Here is a 20,762-nt window from a genome sequence, read left to right on the forward strand (position 1 = left end):
AGTAGAGTCGGCGCGGAGTGGAATTGCTACCATTGGTGTGGTGGCGTGAGAGATTCGTGGTGGGAATCAGCCAGGCACCGACCGACCGACCGACACGGACAGTGTGGCCGACCGACCACCGCCGCGACGACGACCACAACAGCTGCTGTAGCGGCTGCCTCCAAACGGGATCTCCGATGCTGCCCTTGAGTGAGCACGCACGCACGCAGAGCAACAAGCCCAAGACAAGGAACAAGGCTCAGGAGTCGCCAAAACCCATTTTACAGCACCCGCCCCCACAACTTATGACACGCGCTTTCCTTGTTCCGACGACGACGTTGCGTTGTCGCCGCCGCGCCGACGCCGAGGGGGTGAGAACGCACGCTAGGACAGGACGCACGCACACCAGCCAGCACCCGAGCGAGGAGCATGATGCACCGCGGAGCACGTACATGCCGTGCCGTGCCGCCTGACACCACCGGCATGTGCGCCGGCATCTCATGGTGAGAATACACCCCTTCGCCGCCAGCCGTCTCTCGGACCGTGGGTAACTCGTACGGCAGGTACAAACTCAAACGTGATCGCCAGGGTGTGGTAACAACCTTGTAGTAGTAACGGCGAAGTGCTCGAGCGCTGGTGGTATGTACGTGCTGATACGGTGAAGCAGCTCTGCTGCTCGGAGGAAGCAAGCAAGCCAGCGACAAGCCGTAGGGGCTACGTAACTCTTATCCGCTGGAACATTGGCTGTGTGGCCATATCGATCCCAGCCGGGCTGGGTACGTTGTGCCCGCGCACCGCGGGCCAGCGTGCCGCCTCCCGACGCCCGGCTGCCTACCTGAGCCCCACAGCAGCAGCCCAGCTCTCGTGTGAACCAAGAGCCACATATGGAAGCAAGCTAACGACTAACGACAGAGGGTATCGGCACACGGCGGACCGCGGAGCCCAGGAAAGGTCGGCGCTCGGCGCTCGGTACTCGGAGCCTACTCGCTCACATGCTCGACGGAAGCACGCTCTCCACAGCGCCGAGTGCCGCTTACGCCCGGTGGAGTGGTGTGGGGGCCTGGCCACTTGGCGCGCCGGATACAAGCCGGCGCCGATGACCAGGTGGCCCTCTCCAAAGGGTGCCACTGACTGCCGTCGGAGGACAGTGATTCCAGTGACTCAAGCCTGGCATGCTGAGCCGGCTGTCTGCGGGGCGCTAGCGGCGGGAAGCGGGGTTCGGACCGGTGACGTGGAAGCAAGTTAGCTCCGCGAGGTGGTGCTTGGCGACCCGTCAGTCGACAGTCGACAGTCGACCGTCGACGTTCGACGCTAACGCGTGCCTCGGCACACGGACCGGGCCATATGCCGACTCTTACGCCGCCTTCCTCCGGCTGCCGGAAGCTGTTACGCGAGGTGTTGCGAGCGGTGTACGACGAGCGAGCGAGCAGACACCGAGGGCGAGGACGAGGGCGAGGGCGAGGGCGGCGATAGTGCATGCTTGTGCAAGTAACTGGTAACTGCCCACCCGGTACCGTTTTGTGCTTGCGACGACGACGACGAGGGAGTTGGAGTGCGCCGTGCGGATGGGAGAGTGCCACAGTGCCCACTGCTGCCCACAGCAGCACACCAGGCATGCGCCCACCGGGGCATGTCCACCACACTGGGCCGCAGCATGCCGCTAGTCAGTCACTCGGACCGTGGTCTACTGGCACCTAGGCAACTAGGCATGTTGGCACCAAGGCATCGAGGCATCTCGGAAGCTAGGCAACTAGGCAACAGAGCAACAGCCCACAGCGTGCCGTGCGCGTGCCGTCGCGTGCCGTCGTGTGCCGTACGCGTGCGACGGCTTGCTCGCTCTCGTGCGTGCAAGTGGCATCATGTTCGGCCGCAGCAGCGGCCCAAGTGGCGCCGGCGGCGTACGCCGACGATGAGGCGACGACGACGATGATGATTATCATGACCCTCGAATGGAGCCAAGAGCCAAGTAAGTCGGTCGGTCGGTCGGCAACCTTCGCGTATATTGTGCTTGCGGTGCGCGTAATGCGGCTGCGCTCGCGCGTATTGCGGCTTTCGTTGGCCCGGGTTGCGGGGTGCGAGGTGGCGGACGACGCTAGTGGCGGCGTACATGAACCGTAGGTCGGCGGCGTAGTCCCCGCCGGGACGACAAGATGTCGGTACCCTCGCTCGACGGCGCCGAGATCGGCGTGCGCACCGTCCCCGCGGAGCACGGAGCGGGCGGAGCATGCTCGGCATCGTGTATGCTCACGCACCACACGGCCGTGCGCCCGTGCTCTTACGTGGAGCGATGTGTCATCGGCGCCACGGCGGCGGTGGAAGGAGTACGCCGTGCGGGTGCGGGCCATGCCGTTCGCGTGGCTGAGAAAGAGTGCCACACTGCTGCTGCATGGAAACAGGGGATCGAGCAGATGAGATCACGAGGGTGGTGCCGTTGTCCGCGCGGCTCCTTGTTTCGGATCGAATCTTGTTTCTTGCACCACCCTCTGCCCCTAACATTGGTACAATGTGATGCGTTGTTGCGATGGCTGGTTGGTTGCTGCCACTCTCCTGCGGTGCCGATCACTCGGCGAGATCTGGGGCAGGAATTTACAAACTCTAAGCCTGCCGTGCGCGCGCAGCATGGCCCGGCCATGGCCAGGCTTTGGAGGGAGCGGATACTTGGCTGGATACCAGCCCATCCCCTTGCAAGTGCCACACTCGGGCGTTTCGGATGCCGGTTTCAAGTTCCGGACATTGCGAGTGACGTCAGTGGCAGGTGGCTGGTGCACAGACACTGAGTACACTGTATGGCGATCCAAACCCCCCACCGCCCATCACCCATTCTGACGTCAGTCATGTCGAGGAACAACCAACCATCGGCGACGGCTCGCTTGACCGACCGCCGATTCCCGCCCACCTAGGACCGGACAACCCTGCTCGACGCTTTGCTCATCCATCCCTCAACAACTTCCCTCGCCTCCTTGTGCATAGTGACAATAATGCGTGTGACTGCCATCCGCCGTGCCGCCCTCTCCGCCGCTCCCACCAGGGCCGGCGGCCTCGTTTCCGTGAGCCTGCCTGCCTGCCTGCCTGCCCGCCTGCCTGCCGCAGCCCCGAGCCAATGGGTGCTGTGCCGCCTACCCATGCTGACGAAAACAGCCTCGCCCCCTCCCTCGCTTGGCCGCGCCCCACGCCGGCGCATCGGCGCTACTCGCCCGCCCGTCGGGCCCCAACGCGCGCAGGTATGCGTCTGGTGGGCCCTCGACGGGCGGTAACGGCGTCGTCTACCTCGCGCTCGGGACGATCGCCGTCGTCGCCTTCCTGACCCTCAAGCCCAAGTCGGTCGAGAAGGCCGGTAGCGGTGCCGAGGCCGCCGCGAGGATCGCGGAGGAGGCCGACAAGCAGGCGAGCGCGGCGACGAAGAAGGTCTCCAAGGTCATCGAGGGCGCTGCCAAGGCTGCCAACGAGGCCGCCGAGAAGGACCCCATCACGACGGTGGGCGACATTGCCGTCGCTGTCCTCCCTGCGTCCGTGCTGTCATTCTATGACCAGGTCGAGAAGGAGGCCGGCGCGACCGTCGGCGGCTTCCTCTCCAAGATCAAGGACACGGACATCCAGGGCACCCTCGACTCGCTCAAGAACGCCGGCAGCGACGACGTGAAGAACGTCGTGGACAAGGTCCAGGCCAAGCTCAAGGAGGCCAACGGCAAGGTCCAGAACGTCGACTGGAAGCAGCTGTCGTCCGACCTGTCCAAGGAGTATGGCGAGAAGAGCCAGCAGGCGATTGACGTGAGTGGGGGATGGGGGTGGGCGGCTAGCTGCCCACTCGCGACGACTTGCTCCCAACATGCAATGCTAACCGCCTCGACTCCAGGTCCTCGTCGGCAAGCTCCCCACCAGCGCCGACTTTGACGACTACTTCAAAAAGGCCGAGCAGTACAGCAAGGACCAGCTCAAGGAGCTCGACGCGGCCGCCGACAAGCTGTACAAGCAGGTTGAGAAGGCGGCGCAGGACAAGGCGGCCGAGGGCGAGGCCTGGGTGCGGGGCATTGCTGCCGCCAAGCCCGAGGACGTGGACAAGTTTGTCACCGACCTCAAGAACCTGTCCAAGGAGATTGGCGTGCCGGCCGACGCGATCGACCAGTGGCTACGCGACCGGACCGAGGACGGCAAGCTCTCGACCGAGAAGTTTGCCAAGGAGTTCCAGGAGCGCATCGACCAGGCGGCCAAGTGGTTCCCCGCCGACTCGGACGACCTTGTCAAGAAGGTCAGCAACGTGTCCCCCGCCGTCGGCAAGCTCTTCGACCAGCTCATCAAGGAGGCCAACGAGAACATTGAGCGCGGCAAGGCCGAGATTGCCAAGGCGCAGAAGGAGGCCGGCGGCGCTGCGTCTGATGCGGCTGACAAGGCCAAGTCCGAGTACGAGAAGGGCAAGAAGTCGGTCGGGGCGGCCATCGAGAAGGGCAAGGCCAAGGTCGACGAGGCGGTCAAGAGCGTTACCAAGTAGACGGACAAATCTGAAGTATGTAGTGGGATGCAGGGGCGTGACTTGCTGAGTGTGTGCAGAGGCGTGCGTGACATTGTGCATGCACGGATCGCGGGGCGAGAAGCACAGGCCGCACGCCTCCAGCAGCGTGGACGCGCGTTGCGAAGTCAACCTCTCGTCCTCTCTTCATTTCTCATCTGTCAACCCGAGCTAGCCCCGAAGAGCATCTGCAGCCCTGGGGATCCTCTCTCACAACACAACACGACACGTGCCACTTCCTTCTCCTCGACCAACTCACCCCCTCCTTTACCGCCTGACCTTCTCACATCCCCCTCTGCTGCTAATTTCAGATACGCCACCGCCAGTCCACTCCTCACGGCTTTGCTTCTGCTCGGCACCTCGCAGAGTTGGGGAGGCCGTTGTTACGCTAAAGGACGTCCAGGTCGTCGAAAGGATGCCTCGGGCTACCTCGGGCAGTGCGGACAATGCACAAGGATACCTGGGGCGGTGCAAAGGATGCCGCCCGTGCCATCCTTTGGTTTCCGGACGGAACGACCTAGCGTGAACGCCTCCTCTGGAAGAACTCCGCGCCGCCGCCACATCACCACCGCTTTGCCTCGTGGCTGTCGGTGGCGGCGAGGAATCACCGGGGATCACAATTCGGCCGGGCAAATAGCTGGGCCAAGCCTCTTCCCCTGCGCGGCAGCTCAGCGTTGGCGTCTGGTGCTCTTGCGCCGCTCGTCACGCCTAAGTCACTTGCGTCCTTGGTCCACGACGATGGACAGACCAACAGCTGAAGGCGAAGCGGTCTCGCCTTGTTTACCGGTTTACTACAAGAGACGCCATCGAAGCTCGACCGCATCCCCGCCTTTCCTCCAGTGATTTACTCAACCGTTTGTTCGAGGACTCGCATCTGCTGCCACCAGCGACCTGGAGAAGTGTCTCAACTCCGCTCGCTCCCATGGACGGCTTCCAGATCCTGGAAGCTTGTGACCGGGGCCCGCGGTGTCTTGGCCCCACTCGCTTCGCGGACCACAACGGAGTTGTTTTCGACTTCGGAAATGTCGAGCCCATCATGAGCTATCGATGGATGGGAACTGCTTTACCGACGCCTTCTGCTGTTCGTGACATATCCGTTTTCGACTTCACCGTGGCAGACGTGGCCAGGTGGGATATGAGGCAGACGGGTAAATACATGTCGATCCTCTCCACTACCCGTTACAGTTTCTTAACATGGCTCGAATTCCGAAAGGTGAGACAGGATGTTGACGACATCGCTGTGCGTTGCCCAAGCTGATAGGTGTTGAATAGGCCTGCACCTTGTGGTCAAGGTGCCCTGTCGTATCCCGTTGGCTTCCTAGAGGGCGAGGTAAGCCTAGGGGATATCTGGGCACATGGACAAGGTTCTTCGAATTGTCGAAGGGCCCACAAGGCGAGAGACATTTGAAGACAATGCTTGGCCTAGCACCGCACAGCGATGGCAAGAGACGTGTGGGCATCGTCGGGGTGATTTTCCCGAGTGTGCCATACCGCAGGTACAACCACCCCCCCATCACCTTGGCAACCATTTTGGTCATCTGGCTTCATATTCAAGGCCATCCCGAGTTAATGGTGAAGCTGTTTATGGCGAACTGAGAAATAATATCGCAAGACATCAAGAACGCGAGATTAGATATGTTTTTCCATCCCAGCTTCTACCAGAAGGTGCTTTTTCAACTCCAATACACCTACGCCATGAGAATAGTTCTTACTATGCCTCAGTACATACGACCTATTAAGAATCTCCTCTTCGCCAAGCTATGTTCGCACTGGTCCAACGACATCACCCCGGAAGGAATTCAGAACAAGATAACTCTCCTCTTCAGCACACTCCCACCTGTCAACGAAGACAGCTTGCGACATTACGCCACGCGATGTGGTCTTGTGTATGGCTCACTCGCCGCGTTTGAGTCCAAGGCACGCGACCGCCGCACCCGCAAGTACGAGATCGCTGCCGCCGTCGTCACTGGTGGTACGACAACCATGGCCAATATCCCCGATATTAACGGAGTACCTGTTGGCCCGATACTAGAGCCGGTGGCCACTGGCCTGCGAGGGGTGCTGAATCATGTTTTTCGCCGGAAACAGACCAACCATGCCGCCGGCGTTAGCTACGTTGCGTACAGATTCAGGCAGGACGTGATCCAGGAAGCCAACCAAGGTCTCATGGCCGCTTATGTTGATCAGCGCCACGTAACTTTGGGGGACGACGGCATCCCTCTTTCTGCATTCAGTCCATCCCAGCTTGTCTATTTCAAGCAGACAGCTTGGCAGGTCTTTCAGGCAATAATGAACGAAGAAGGCTGCATGATTGACTATCAGTTCCTCGAGGACCCCCTCCAGAAGATCCCGGAGCTTCCAGCACCACATTCACCGAACACGAAACTCTTCCCCCCCAGGATATCGACGGATGTAGAGCATTTCCCCCATGCCTACGGCTTTCCTCCTATCCCCTCTCGTCCGGAACGTCGGGGTCCACCCGCCGGGGAACTCGATCCTGCAGCATCGTCGAGCGACGCAGAAACCGTCCCGCATCCGGATCAAACCTACGTACCTTCGCCAGATGGCAGTCACCGTCCTGAGTCGACAGCCATCAGGCCCGACGCCTCTTCTTCAAGGGATGCGACCCAGCCCACCACGAACCCAATGGTGCCCGAAGAAGCGGGAGTGCGGGACGACGACGATGCGAGCTCATATCATACGGCCGAAGGAGTCGATGACAGCGAGAGTGGTTGGTGGAACACGGCTGTTGGCATGTAGGTTTGACGTTTTGGTATGACGAGTTGAAGCATCTGCCTTACGGTGGTGACTCCGGACCCTGCCCCATTCGATGTCTTTGCTCGACGACGCATGGTTTCAGCTCATGTTTTTAACAGTGCACTATTACATGAAGTTAATTGTGCTTCCATAGCCGTTCCCTCCTGTAGCATATTACAGTACCGTAAATATGGATTATACATCCCCGCAGTAAAGCATTGAGTAACCCCCTTACGTTGGAGCCGCCATTTCGACGCGGCGGCCAAGAGCGTTACCAAGTAGACATACAAAATCGAAAGTGTGTAGTGGGATGCAGGGGCGTCAATCACTGAGTCTTTGCACAGACTGGTGACGCCGAGTGATGCACCCGTCGAGGGGCGTGGGGCGAGAGCAGGGTGGCGAGAGCAGGGTGTTGTCATTGGTGAGACGGCACTTTGGGGTGCAGGGTCCACAGTGCACTGACCATTGTCCGTTGCCTCGCACTGCTTCCTCAGTATCAGCTTTTCTGTATGGACTCTTGCCCGTCCTCTGACCTTCCTAGCCACGAGAAACCATCCCCGAGCGCAGGGGATCCTTTCTTTGAACACAGCTTCCATCCACACCACGTTTTCTTTGCCCGACAACGATCAGCTAACGCCTCTTGGCCGGCTTCCTTCCTTAACCGTCTTCCATCACGCCACCGTCGCTCGTACCACTTCTTGTCCGTTCCCGGCTGCAGTCAGGTACCCGCCCACTTCACTCTCTGATCACGCACGAGATGTGCTCGCCACCACCTTCCTGCAGCTGTCCCCACATCTATGGAATGATATGCTTGCCTGACTTCTGGTCGACAATCCGAGCCTTCAAAACCAACGCTTAAGAGTTGCGACGTGTTCAATCCCAGCAAGACTGTCATTGATACATAGCGGCCAGAATCATCGACTGCAGCTGGTGGTCGAGAGTATCCCGTGGCCACAGCTGATTCTTTGAGCAGTGCTTCGTCCTCAGCCATCCTGTTCCAACTTAAGTCAAGCCCATCGTGTTCTTGGCATTCTGAGAAAGCAGTCTACGAAAAGACCGAGGACGAAAGAAGCAACGAATCGGGGCTTCGGATGACCCCCTTGAGGATGATGAGACCTCATGCTTCACTGCGGATACTTTCGACCAAAGCGAGAATGGTGAGTATGAAGAAAGCCACGAATAAGAGTCACAGACCATGTGGGCGGTACGTTGATCGACTGCGTTACAGTGTTGACGTCATTTGGTCCCAGAGCGTCATCAGATGTGTGGCGGAAAATGGAGCCGGCGGCATCTACGGCTTTCGGTCGTACTCTCGGCAGGAAGTGATTGCAAGTCTTCATATCCTGTCTCAGTCATCTTGCTCAAGTTGCTGGTCTTCTCGGTTTCCCCGTTTCTGAATCACAGCATCAGAGCCAGACCTATGGTTTCCTAGAGCGGTGGGCTGTGTACCAAAGGAGGCTCGGGTGGTGCAAAACATGTGTCGGAGGGCGTAAAGGGTGCTCCCTCACGCCACTGTAAGCTCCCTGCCGTTCTAGAGGCGGTTTTTAGTGGCGACGAATCACTTCAACGAAAGGACAGCAGGGCTCCTTCTCTTAGAGGGATTTTGGCGTCCAACCTCCCGTGCCTTGCCGGTGCCACGGATCTCCTCTCGAATCAGCGCCGCATTGTTCTGCTTCGGTTCAGTCAACAGACCTACGGCTGGCTCCGAGCGTGCGGTCGAGCCTCTCGTTTTAATCTGCTACATATATAGTCGCCTTGTCTAGGCGGTGTCTCCTCCCATATCCCCCATCCACTCCCAGCGACATGGCGGAGGCCAACGAGGCTGCGTCCACCTCGGACATGGAACCTCCGAGGCCATGGGTGCGCGAGTGGAGCGACCAATACAATCGCTACGCATACATCAATCTACAGATTACCCCTCCGTGGAGACAGTGGGTAAGTGCGCGAGAGCAAGGGGCTACAGGTACTTGCAGCCTACACCCCCTTTACAGACCAAGCTTACTCCCAGAACCACCCTTGCACGCCCACGGCTGACAAGGACCTTCCAACGCCGTGGCTGCGACAGTGGGACGTTCAGAACGGGAGGCACCTGTATGTCAACCCCGAGACAATCCCGCCGACACGACAGTGGGTGAGTAAATCCGACAAGGGAGCGGTAGGCATTCTCCCCTCAACATGTCGCTCGAGTCCGCCTGTTGTCCCAGCCGAACGCCGAACACAGCTAACACCACCCCAGATTCACCCTGGCAAGGAGCTGATCGAGAAGCAGCTCCCAGAACCGTGGTTGTGCGATTGGGATAGACTGCGCAATTGCTTCATATACATCAACCCGGAGACGAGCCCGCCTGCTCGGCAATGGGTGAGGCTCCCCCCCCCCGTTACACACCTCTATCACACACTGCTGACACCTCAGGATAACCCTACGAGGGCCGTGCCAGTCCGTCCAGAGCCATGGCTTCGTCAGTGGGACAAACAGAGCCGGCGGTTCTTTTACATCAACCCCGACGCCACCCCACCGAGGAGGCAGTGGGTACGTGCGCCAGTTGGGAGCCTGAGACACTCACCAACTACCCCCCCCCCCCCCCCCTTCCTCACTGCTCACTGTCCTGCCCGCGCCTGTGCCCCAGGCTGACGCCCCAGAACCAACCAGATACGGTCCGGGACGAACCATACCCCGATAAACTGATGACCGTGGCTATTTTTGCAGGGGACAAAGACATCCAGCCATCACCTCGAACCGTGCCGAGCGGTGATGGGCGAAAGCAACCTCATGATGGGACCAAGGGTAGAGCCAAACATCTCATCACCATCAACTGTGGAAGCCCACAGCGCATTAGCGATACGCGATTTGCGGACCACTACGGGAATGTCTTCGATTTTCCCAAAGTCAAGCCTGTGAGGGCTGTTAGATGGCAACAGAAGAATTCTGGCACGATTTACGGCGACAAAGAAATATCAGTTTTCGACATAACTCCCAAAGAACTGGACAGCTTGAGTCTGTCGCAAGTCGCAATGATGATTGTTTGGTTCTCTTCCCTTATATACCCCTTCTCGACGTGGCGCGATCCGAAATTGAACGTGAGTAGTTTGCTGAGAAAGTTGTCTAATGCCTTCACGTAGACCTGCTACGGATCGTGGTTATGCCCCCTCGTTGAAAGCGACTGCATTGGACGGACGAGGGAAGAAGTCTTGACGATTAAGGCTGGGAACTCGTCTGGGCCGGACACAGTCCCATCTGGAAGATACTGCGGGCTCCTCGATAGACCAAGTGTGGTTCGACGGCCCCCGGTTACCCTGCTCACTATTCTGGTCCTTTGGCTTCACATCTGCGGCGATTTCGATGGTGTGGTGAAACTGCTTGTTATGAGCAGTCTCACCGTTTCTCGCGATATCAGGAACGCAGGACTGGGGACACTACTCCATCGAAGTTGCATCTGGAGGGGTCTAGCCATACTACAAGATATGGTATACGTGAAGGCAGTTTTCACTTCCCCGGGGTTCATTCGCCCCATTACACATTTGCTCATCAGTAGCATCTTCGACATTGCGTCTGCCGACATTTCGCCAGAAGGAATCAACGACAAGATAACTACATTGTTCGAAAACCTTCCACGTGTCCATAAGCACAGTTTGCAGTTCTACGCCACCCGATGCGGAATTGTGTATGGCTCACTCGCGGCATTTGAGTCCAAATCCCGCGACAAGCGCACTCGAAAATACGAGATGGCTGCTGCCGTAGTGACTGGTACGACGACCGCCATCGCCGGTATCCCGAGCGTAAATGGGGTGCCTGTGGGTCACATAATGGAGCCTGTGGCCACTGGGGTACGCGGGGCGCTGCATGACGTCTTCAACCGAAGGCAGAAACGCCACGGTAACGGTGTGGGTCACGTCGGACATCGATTTATACTGGACGTTCTAGGCGAGGCCAACGAGGGCCTCCTTGCCAGTTTTCCAGTTGGCCAAGTGCCCCGTGACGAGCATGGGAATCTTCGACCTGCCTTCAGCTCAGTCCAACTCGCTCGCTTTAAGCAGTCTGCATGGCAGGTCTTCCAGATCGTAATGAAGGATGAAGATTGCCAGATTGGGTTCGATATGCCGGAAGACCTGCTCAAAGAGGTGTCAAATCTTCCCTCACCACCGAGGTCGCGTCCGCAGATAAATAACTTCTTTCCGAGCTTATCGGTAGATGCTCCGCGTCGCCCACCCGACTTTCAGTTCCCTTTCTCCCAAGAATTAGAAGAACACCTGGTGCCAACGCGCTCAGATGGTCCTTTCCGAAATCCAGCTGAACGTTATCGCAATCAAACCTTCGAGCCTCCCATATGGCTCCGAAAGGAGAGTGATATGCACATGTCCTCAGACGCAAACGATAGGCCGCCGTCATCCTTGCGGGTTCCTGCATCGGGTATAGGCACCTCAATGTCCGAACAAGTGGTCGGACCTGACGGTGGAGACAAAGGCTCAGGGTATACTGCTAAAGATGTGGATAAAACCAAGGACAGCGGAGAGAACGGAGACGTCGATGCGTAACCGTGCCTTGAATGTTGAAATAGGTTGAAGGTATTCCAGAGAGGTTTGATATCTTGAACGACGGTTCTTTTCAACATCTTCAAATCGCCACACTCGATGGAGCCACTGTCCAGTTCCGATCAATCTCTACGACTAGGTACTGAGCTACCGAGCATAGTCATCCTTCTATCAAAACTGTGGTCCATGACCTACGCTGGCTTCGTTCTATGCTTGTGTATTGCTATGACGATTCAAACTTCATACTGTGCATATGCGAGAGTATCTGGCCCAGGTGCCACGTTGTCGATCGCGTCACAGAGAACAGTCACGCCTCGCGTGTGATCACGTGACTCTAGCTTCGGTCTAATCTTGAGATGGCACATATAGGAATGTTGATTCTAAATCTAAATTTGGAAGCAGTGTATTCAAACTTGCCGCGGAATGGATTTGCCCACTTGGCGTAGCGTGCGCGTCACTGCCCAGCCGCAGGGCACCCACCCCCGCGCTACCCCGCGAACAATGCACGACACATTCGCTTGCCGCACAAATACGCAGCAACAACGTGTGTTTGGGGGGCATGGGGGAGGGGGAGATGCTATGCTCAGGCCTGCTTAGCACCTAGGCATCCTTAAAGGACTTGCTTGGCCTTCCCCATCTCATCGCATCCACCCCACCCCACCCCTCCCCTCACACCCGACCGTCACAATGGCTACACGTTTCTACGAGGTCGCTGCAGGCCAGCACACTCCCCAGCACAAGCCGAACGCGCGCCACGAACGTGACTCGGAGGCCCACAAGGTAGGGGTTGTGTCGTGCTCAGCCGCTGACGTGCAGATCCTCCGCCAGTACGCTGGAAACCAGGTTGGTGCAGCATGCAATCACGGCTCACACGCAGCACGCGCAGAACAAGAACGAGCAGCAGGGCGAGGAGTCACTGTGAGTCGTTCCCGTCATCACCTCACTCACGGCCAGGCCTGGTGTCCGCGCACCCGGAGCGACCGGTACGTGACGGCGCAGGCAAGAAGCCTCCACTCGAAGATCGATCCCACTGACAACCCCAGGCGTCATCTACTGCACTGACCGGTAACTGCCCCAGTCGTCCGTCGCTGACCCCAGTGCGATTGCGAACGGCTTCTCGTACGAGAACCAGGAGTGGGCCAACCTCGGCCAGGGTGCGCCAGAGGTGCGTCGTTGTAAAGGAAGGAGGCTGTTGCTGACGATCCCACCCAGGTCAACGCGCTCCCCGGCGACCCGCCCCGCCCCACCGTGCTCGACTTTACCAAGTATGGCGACTTTGTGCACGAGTACGCGCCGACCGTCGGCGTCAAGGAGCTCCGCCAGGCCGTTGCGGTGAGTGCGAGGGCGCGCAGGTCGCGTGAGGAGGGGCGGACGGGGCGGACAGGGCGCTGATAGAGCGGCGGCAGAACCTCTACAACCACCAGTACCGCCAGGGCCGCACCAGCCAATACACGTACGAGAACGTGTGCATTGTTCCCGGCGGCAGGGCGGGCATGTCGCGAGTTGCGGCTGTCATTGTGAGTGCGAGCGCGGGCCTGACCGTTCTGACGCACAGGGCGATGTGTACTGTGGTATGTGTGGTCGGCGCGGCGCGCCGCAGCGCGGGTCGGCCAGCCCCTAACGTTGCATGACTAGGATACCAGATTCCCGAGTACACGACGTACAGCGAGGTGCTGAGCGTGTTCAAGCGCCTCGTGCCTATCCCGTCGCATCTGCCTGCGGAGGTGAGTCTGAGGCGGACACGTGAGCGGCACTGACGACGCAGGACAAGTACAAGCTCGACATCAACAAGGTACCGTGGCGCCGGCGCGCCGGCGGCAGTGCTGACCCAGCAGCTCAAGAGTGACATCAAGAACATGAGTCTGAGCGTCGTCGTGATGTCGAACCGTGCGTTGTTGTTGATGCAGCGGCTCTGGCTGACGCTTAGCTCGCAACCCCACCGGCCAGGTGATCCAGGGCCAGGACCTCAAGGACGTTGTCGACCTCGGCAAGACGGGCACCACCATCATCCTCGACGAGTTCTACTCGTGGTACATGTACTGGGACGACAAGGAGAAGATTGGCAAGAGCATCAGCGGCGCCGAGTATGTCGACGACGTCAACGCCGACTCGGTCATCCTCATCGACGGCATGACCAAGGGCCCCCGTCTGCCCGGTTGGCGTGTGTGCTGGGTCGTCGGCCCCAAGTCGCTCATCTCGGCTGTGAGCCAGTCGGGCTCGTTCCTCGACGGCGGTGCGAACCACCCGTATGTGGCATGGGATTGGGCGTGACCCGGCTAACAATCGCAGGCTCCAGATGGCCGCTATCCCCCAGCTCGAGCCTAGCCGTGTCCTGCAGTCCAAGGTGAGTGTGGCTACTATGCTTCGACTCACGCCCCAGATCGCCCTCCAGAACCACTTCAAGGCCAAGCGCGACTACGTCCTCCAGCGCCTCGACGACATGGGCCTCCCGGTCCACTGCCCGCCCCAGGCGACCTTCTACATCTGGCTCGACCTGTCTGGCCTCGCCGCGCCGCTGGACAGCGCGCTCGTCTTCTTCGAGGAGCTGCTGCGCGAGAAGACGATTGTCGTGCCCGGTGTAAGTGGCATCTCCCCGCCTGCCAGTGAGCACAACTGACCCCACAGCTGTGGTTCGACGTAAGTAACCCCACGCTGGCCCCACTCACCCCAGATCAACCCCTCGCACCGCCGCAACCTGTTCGACAGCCCGTGCCACCACTTTGTGCGCATCAGCTTCGGCCCGCCCCTCGAGACGCTCAAGCGCGGCCTCGACTCGATCGAGCGCCTGCTCGACAAGCACCGCCGCGCGTCGCACCACATCGGGCACAGCTACCGCGGCTCCGTGTCGTACGACTTCCCGGGTGTCAACCACAACACGCACATCTGAGCGGGTTGCAGCAAAAGACGCGCCGCGCTAGCTGTGTTAGACCTGGCTCATCTCCACCACCCTGCGTAGGGTGGACCTCTCTGGTGGAGGTGGCGCCATTCGTTTTACGTAAAACTTTTAGTCTCGAAACTGTGAATGTGACTTTTGGTGGACAGAGTTTTGAGTGGCTCTCGAGCAACAGACTTGGCGGCAGCCGAGCACTCCTGTGGCCTGCGGAGCCGTCACGGCTCAACGCGTCCCACGATCACGCCGAGCACACGCGCACACGAGCATGCCCTCCCCCGGCGCATGTAGAATCAGTTGGTAGCATAGATACGCCTGTACGAAACAACACATCTACGCAACCCTAGGGGGCTTCCCCCCAAACCTACGCCCGTGATCGCATGCTATACATTGCGAGTATGAAGAGAGACCAATACCCAACTCCCGACCCGCAGAGGAAGAAGAACCATGACAGGCAGTTTAAGCCTGGGCCTTCTTGGCGGCGCGGTGGGCGGCGAGGGCAGCCTTGCGCTCGGCGTGGTGCTTGGCGACGGCGGCGTCGTAGTCGGCCTTGACCTCCTTCTGGGCCTCGGTGCGGCGCTTCTTGAGCGACTGGAGGTGGCGCTTGCGCTGGAGACGCTGGGGGGTGACGAGACGCTGGATCTTGGGAGCCTTGGTGTACTTCTTGCCGGCCTTGGTCTCGACCTCACGGCGGACAACGTAGGCACGGACATCGTCCTCCTTGGAGAGGTTGAAGAACTTGCGGATCTTGGTAGCGCGCTTGGGGGCAAGGCGCTTGGGGAGGACAACGTCGGTGAGGCCGGCAATCTCCTGCTCGCCCTGCTTGACAATGACGACCGAGAGGACCTGGATCTGGGATGGGGGTCAGACGAGTTCGAAGTGTCGAAGTTGTTGGCTGGCTGGTTACTCACGTCCGAGGCGACGATGCAGCCGCGAACCGACTTCCTCTTGCGCTCACCAGTGCGGCGGGCACGGTAGCACGAGTGGCCGTCGGCGAGGAGGAGGCGGGTACGGGTCGAGAGGAGGACACCCTGCTTCATGGGGAAACCCTGCTTGTCGTTGCCGCCTGCGACGGGTTAGTGGTAGTTCACGGTTGTGTCGTTCGACGTCGTGGTCTCTTCGCTTCTTCTGCAACGTCTTCTGTCGTCTCCGCGCTTGCTAGCTCGTCGGCACGTCTTGACAGCCTTCCTTTGGGCCACATGCCCGACCTCGAACCCATCCCAAGCCATCACACCCCCTCCCCAAATTCTCCCTGCTCGCTCGACTCGATACCCACCGGTGATGCGGAAGACGTAACCCTTCCACTCGTCGCCGAGCGAGTCGGCGGGGACCTCCTGCGAGATCTGCTTGTCGTAGAAGACACGGCTGGTTGGGGGTCAGTTGCTGTTGTCGCCGACCAAAGTTTGCCGTCTCGTCCGTCCTCTACTCACACAAGACGCTCATCCTCAATGTCGATGAGCTTCTGGGCGCCGGTGGCGGGGTTGGCGATGTTGATCTTCATGGTGTCGGTGGAAGGCTCGAGCGGCTGCTTGGGTCGGTAAGCAGGCTAGAGGTTTTGATGGTCAAGAAGAGCTTTGAGGTGGATATCGAGTGTGTGCAAGAGTGCGCGGTGGGAGGAGGTGGTGGCAGCGAGCAGCGAGCGAGTGCAGAGCCAGGCGGAGGCACACCTCAGGCCACACTGTCGGGCAGCGCGACACTCACCAAACAACCAAACCAGCCAAAATCCATCTGACGGGATCAATTTCGGAGTTTGCGCCTGTTCAAGTTAATCCCGGGGGTTTTGCCTGTGGCGTGAGGGGTTCATTACGATTTTGTCCTAATGGTTGGCCCTCGGGATGCCTAATGAACATTAGAAACAGCACTGGGACAAATTGCGTAAAATGACATTTTAAAGAATTTGGGCGGAAGCTAAACCTGCCAGACTTTGGCAGAGTTCACTGCAGGCTGTCTGTCCTCGCGACCACTGGCCCTCCTGCTGCTGCTGCTGGCTGGCAAGACACCTGCTACTCTTCTCGACGACTTCGCAACCCTCAAGTCTACCCCCCACACACAAATCTATTCAAAATGGGTCGGTGAGTAGCACGACAGCGGTGGCGGCGACCGCGACGACGACGACCAGAGAATGCGCGCTCACACACACCCAGCATGCACTCCAAGGGCAAGGGTATCTCGGCTTCGGCCCTCCCCTACCGCCGCTCGCAGCCTTCCTGGTCCAAGGCCACCTCTGACGAGGTCGCCGACCAGATCTTCAAGCTCGCCCGCCGCGGTCTCTCGCCCTCGCAGATCGGCGTCATCCTCCGTGACTCGCACGGCATCCCCCAGGTCAAGTCGGTTACGGGCAACAAGATCCTCCGTATCCTCAAGACCAACGGCCTCGGCCCCTCCATCCCCGAGGACCTCTACCACCTCGTCAAGAAGGCCGTCTCGATCCGCAAGCACCTCGAGCGCAACCGCGGCGACCGTGACGCCAAGTTCCGCATGATTCTCGTCGAGTCGCGTATCCACCGTCTTGCCCGCTACTACATCAAGAAGCAGCAGCTCCCTCCTACCTTCAAGTACGAGGCTGCCACTGCCTCGACCCTTGTCGCCTAAGCGCCCGCATTGCGCTCCCCGCCGGCTCTTTGTGTATCCATTTCTACTACGCAGGGATGATGAAACCACTTTCATCGGCCTAGGATAGGTGCTGGCTTCGGCTGCCCTATACCAATTTTTTCACCTCCCCTCTGCGGGATGGTGCGGCGCGCTTCCCTCACGGGATAGTGCTGCCTGCTGCACGGCAGCTGCTGTTGCCCATGTGGCCGGCATGCTGCCAACTGACATTACTCAGGCGCGTCGGCGGGTGGGGATGTGCTCTTGGCTCGTCCCTACGCGTCGGTGCGTCGTGACTGCACGCGTGATTTGGCGCGACTCACTAACTACTAACGTTTACCACTCTATCTTGCTTGTAGTTGTCACATGCACATGTCTTGAGCAAGCTTTCCTTCTGTCGAGCACTCTTCTTCTGCAGCCAAGACGCCTTGCCCGCCACGCTCGCAAGACCATATCATGTGTCGTCGTCGCATTACAATACAAGTGCCGCAAAACAGCCACACTCCGAATTAAACTAGCAAAATTATTAGAGTATTACGCGTAAACCCTCTATACCGAATGTGCGTCTAGGCCAGTAAAGCGTGCGGGGTCGTGGCCAGCTCGGTGCCGCGGATCGTGCCCGGCGTCTCGGGGTCCTTGACCGTGAGGTTCCGCAAGGCTTCCGACTCGAGCTGGCGCTGGAGGGCGCGCTTGGCCTCGCGGCGCTCGAGGAGCTCGACAAACGTCTTGCGGTGCAAGTAGTTGAGTGTCAACAACGCCTGGTGGCCGCACGGGTACTGCTGGATCGTGCAGAGCAGGTCGATCGTGTTGTTCTGCACCGACTGCAGCGGGTGGAACAGGCCGTTGGCGATGGGAATCAGCCCACCAAAGTGCATGGGCAGGAAGGTGAGGAGTTCAACCACCTGTTCGTAGGTCCGCACGCTGCGGTTCATGGTCGAGAAGATGAGCTCGGCCTCCTTGGTGGTCATTGTGCGCGTCATTCGGAGTCTCTTGACGTTGTGAAGAGCGTCAAAGCCCCTGATAGCCGAACTCTTCTGCTCTCTCGCCCAGTCCTTTTGTGCCAGTCTGTAGCTCTTGGTCTTGCGCCACGCGTCGATACGGTGTCCGTTGCTCCACATCTCACGCTGCCTCAACGAGTCGTCAATGAAGACGACACCCGAACCGAGGTGCCCCTCGCGGAAGGTCGAGTAGGGGTATCCAACGCGTGTGGAGCCCAAGTGCGTAAACTCCTGGTAGGCGGCGAGACGGACGAATCGCGAAATGTAGTCGGTGAAGCGGATACGGACGTGTGACTCGCCATAGTGCTGCGTGGTCGCGGCGAGAATCTCCTCCATGAACTGGTTGTCAATGCTCTCCTTTTGCGAGAACGATGCCATCTTGCCCGACGCAAAGGCAGCCTCCTCGGCATCGCCTCTGAACGTCGTCGTGCTGAAGCTCGTGTCGGACGACCGGCCAGACTTGGGTGTGCTGGCGGTAGACGAACGCAGCTCCTTGGACACAGTAACCTTACCGGTTTCGAGGTTGCAGAGCACGTCCCAGGTCGATGGGAGCTCCTCGAAACGGGGGTTACACACGCCGGCGACGAAGCCCTCAAACTCTTCAAGCACATCGAGACTGGCCAGGTTCGAGTAGGGGAACGCAGTCTCGGTCATGCCGCGGAGAACTTGGCCACAGCCAGAGACCATGGAGCACGCGGCGAGAACCATGCGAGACACCTGGTTGGCGGGGAGCGTGTGCCCGAGGAACATCACGCGCTTATGGGCGAGGATGGCATTGAAGATGAGGATGACGGGGTGGGTGTTGGCGCCGTTGGTGTGCAGGTAGGGGTGGAACGGGGGCTGGAAGGGCTGGACATTCTGCGAGAAGGTCTGTACGAGCTCGATGATAGAGTACTGGAGACACGTCAGAACTAGAGCCCCTCCCACCAACTTACATCTCCAACCTCCTCCTCGAACACGGTCATAGGGATGCGAATCGGGACGGTAATCTTGCGGAACTTGGCCTCTGTCTCAAAGAAGTGCGTGTCGCGGGGAACGCCGCGGCGGTGAATGAGCGAGCCGTCGCCTTGAATAACGGACGAGGACGACGTCGAGCCCTTGCGAATCATGGACGGGCGGACCGACGAGCCGTTGCTCGCCGTCCTGCCCTTGCTGGCCGTGTCGTGCCCGTGGGCCGAGGACATGGCGCTCGAGATGGCCTCGGACTCGTCGCCGGCTTCGTGCATGCCGAAGCGGCTCTCGAACACGTCCTTCCGGTCCGACTGTCTCAGGAGGATCCGCTCCTCGCGGGTGAGGGTCGGCATGCCGGCCGTGCTGATCTGGTTCGCGGCGTCGTAGAGGCGCGCCAGGATTTCGTGCGACGGGTTGGTAAAGTACTCTTCGAGTGCAAGCAGCAGCAGCGGCTTGTAGATGCCGATGTAGGGGTGCGGCGTCGCGATAGCCATCGCCTTGACCATTGCGCCGCGGCGCACGCTCTTGTCCTCCTTCATCCGCACGCAGTTGAGTACGTACAGCAGGCCGCCGCCTGGCGCGCCGCGACGCGGCCGCTCGTTGGGCGGGAACATGCTCGCGCGCTTCTTCTCCAGCCGTGCCTTCTCCACGCTCGTCGACTCGTGCGTCAGCATCGGGTTGACCGAGCTGCTGGATGTCTGGCCGAGGTAGAAGATGGTCCAGTCCTCGCCTCGGAGATGGGCTCCATCGGGCAGCATGAGCTCGGCCAAGCGGCTAGGTCGTCAGCGTCGCTCCTCGTTCCCCTACTCACTGCTCGTCGGTGCCAGTCGGGTAAGGGTACTGATGGGCGAGGGTCGCGCCGGCGTCAATGTCAAACTCTGCCAAGAGACAAAAGTGCACGTCCTCGTCCTTGTCCTCAAAGTCGTCCTCCTCGACATCGCCAATCTCATTGTCAAAGTCGCGCTCGGCCGTCTTGGCCGTCGGCGTGACGGGGGACACGGCGGACGCGGTGTTGGTGGCCGACATGGTGTGGGTGGACGGACGCGGCGCGTCGGTGTGTTGACGCGAGATCGGAGGTTTGTCGTGTGGTGTGGTGCGCGCGGGCGTGGCTGTGATGTTTTCGTGGCCGGCGCGGTTGTTGGAAAAGACGGCGAGGAGTCTGGCTGGCGTGGATGTCGAGATGTGAAGAAGGCCAGCGCGATGGGATGTGTGTGGATGCAAGAGATGAAGAGTCGACTCTAAAGTAGGGTGGATTTGTGCGCGGGACGCGGGTTAGGTCTTGAATTACGAGCCGTCGCCGCTGTCGTCGATCTGACTGCCGGCGCGGCGTGGGCGGGCGCGTGGCAACGAGTCATGCCCAGCCAACCCAGCCACTATAACCGCGACTTTAAGGGCCCCCCGGCTGCCCAGTCCAGCAGCACCCAACGCCGCCGTCGACGCCGCGACGCCACACGGGACACTTCATGACGCAAAGCCACCGCCAGCAACGCCGCGAAATGCAGCAATGCAGGGGGGGACAACGCGACGCAGACGACCAGCTGCGGCGCAGACGCGACATGGGCTC

The 20,762-nt window shown here is 59.7% G+C and overlaps 7 protein-coding genes across 8 annotated transcripts; 5 read left to right on the forward strand and 2 right to left on the reverse strand.

Moving 5' to 3' along the window:
* Window positions 1–2,843: 2,843 nt before the first annotated feature.
* On the forward strand, window positions 2,844–4,514 carry LOC62_01G000963 (uncharacterized protein). The gene is made up of 3 exons (XM_062767429.1): window positions 2,844–3,026; window positions 3,118–3,747; window positions 3,833–4,514. Exons 1-3 carry the CDS (start codon window positions 2,958–2,960, stop codon window positions 4,463–4,465), a joined length of 1,332 nt encoding a protein of 443 aa, XP_062623413.1. The 5' UTR covers window positions 2,844–2,957; the 3' UTR covers window positions 4,466–4,514.
* An 891-nt stretch (window positions 4,515–5,405) lies between these two features.
* LOC62_01G000964 (uncharacterized protein) lies at window positions 5,406–7,243 on the forward strand (the record flags this gene model as incomplete). The annotated part of the gene is made up of 2 exons (XM_062767430.1): window positions 5,406–5,611; window positions 6,310–7,243. 2 exons carry the CDS (start codon window positions 5,406–5,408, stop codon window positions 7,241–7,243), a joined length of 1,140 nt encoding a protein of 379 aa, XP_062623414.1.
* Window positions 7,244–9,043: 1,800 nt separating this feature from the next.
* Window positions 9,044–9,795, forward strand: LOC62_01G000965 (uncharacterized protein; the record flags this gene model as incomplete). The annotated part of the gene is given in 5 exon segments (XM_062767431.1): window positions 9,044–9,175; window positions 9,249–9,371; window positions 9,477–9,599; window positions 9,654–9,770; window positions 9,784–9,795. 5 exon segments carry the CDS (start codon window positions 9,044–9,046, stop codon window positions 9,793–9,795), a joined length of 507 nt encoding a protein of 168 aa, XP_062623415.1.
* Window positions 9,796–12,436: 2,641 nt separating this feature from the next.
* On the forward strand, window positions 12,437–14,805 carry aspC_2 (Aspartate aminotransferase). Of its 2 annotated transcripts, none has more exons than XM_062767432.1 (17): window positions 12,437–12,550; window positions 12,587–12,613; window positions 12,648–12,688; window positions 12,725–12,753; window positions 12,814–12,835; window positions 12,869–12,935; window positions 12,983–13,102; window positions 13,177–13,287; window positions 13,326–13,341; window positions 13,406–13,494; window positions 13,536–13,562; window positions 13,606–13,657; window positions 13,698–14,016; window positions 14,060–14,114; window positions 14,151–14,373; window positions 14,396–14,400; window positions 14,442–14,805. In XM_062767432.1, exons 1-17 carry the CDS (start codon window positions 12,458–12,460, stop codon window positions 14,655–14,657), a joined length of 1,512 nt encoding a protein of 503 aa, XP_062623416.1. In that variant the 5' UTR covers window positions 12,437–12,457; the 3' UTR covers window positions 14,658–14,805. The 2 variants fall into 2 exon arrangements, with proteins under 2 accessions (XP_062623416.1, XP_062623417.1); XM_062767433.1 differs by having other exon boundaries at window positions 14,151–14,348; window positions 14,396–14,407.
* Window positions 14,806–14,946: 141 nt separating this feature from the next.
* Window positions 14,947–16,285, reverse strand: RPS6 (40S ribosomal protein S6). The gene is made up of 4 exons (XM_062767434.1): window positions 16,091–16,285; window positions 15,937–16,025; window positions 15,572–15,726; window positions 14,947–15,512 (listed from the first exon to the last, which is right to left on the reverse strand). The coding sequence occupies exons 1-4, from the start codon at window positions 16,159–16,161 to the stop codon at window positions 15,120–15,122; spliced, it is 708 nt and encodes a 235-aa protein (XP_062623418.1). The 5' UTR covers window positions 16,162–16,285; the 3' UTR covers window positions 14,947–15,119.
* A 368-nt stretch (window positions 16,286–16,653) lies between these two features.
* On the forward strand, window positions 16,654–17,330 carry RPS13 (40S ribosomal protein S13). The gene is made up of 2 exons (XM_062767435.1): window positions 16,654–16,732; window positions 16,805–17,330. Exons 1-2 carry the CDS (start codon window positions 16,725–16,727, stop codon window positions 17,250–17,252), a joined length of 456 nt encoding a protein of 151 aa, XP_062623419.1. The 5' UTR covers window positions 16,654–16,724; the 3' UTR covers window positions 17,253–17,330.
* A 370-nt stretch (window positions 17,331–17,700) lies between these two features.
* On the reverse strand, window positions 17,701–20,460 carry mesA. Its single transcript, XM_062767436.1, has 3 exons — window positions 20,010–20,460; window positions 19,183–19,972; window positions 17,701–19,141 (listed from the first exon to the last, which is right to left on the reverse strand). The coding sequence occupies exons 1-3, from the start codon at window positions 20,222–20,224 to the stop codon at window positions 17,816–17,818; spliced, it is 2,331 nt and encodes a 776-aa protein (XP_062623420.1). The 5' UTR covers window positions 20,225–20,460; the 3' UTR covers window positions 17,701–17,815.
* Between the last annotated feature and the right edge of the window lie 302 nt (window positions 20,461–20,762).

This window comes from Vanrija pseudolonga, chromosome 1, assembly GCF_020906515.1.
Source record: "Vanrija pseudolonga chromosome 1, complete sequence".
Classification (NCBI taxonomy): Eukaryota; Fungi; Basidiomycota; class Tremellomycetes; order Trichosporonales; family Trichosporonaceae; genus Vanrija; species Vanrija pseudolonga.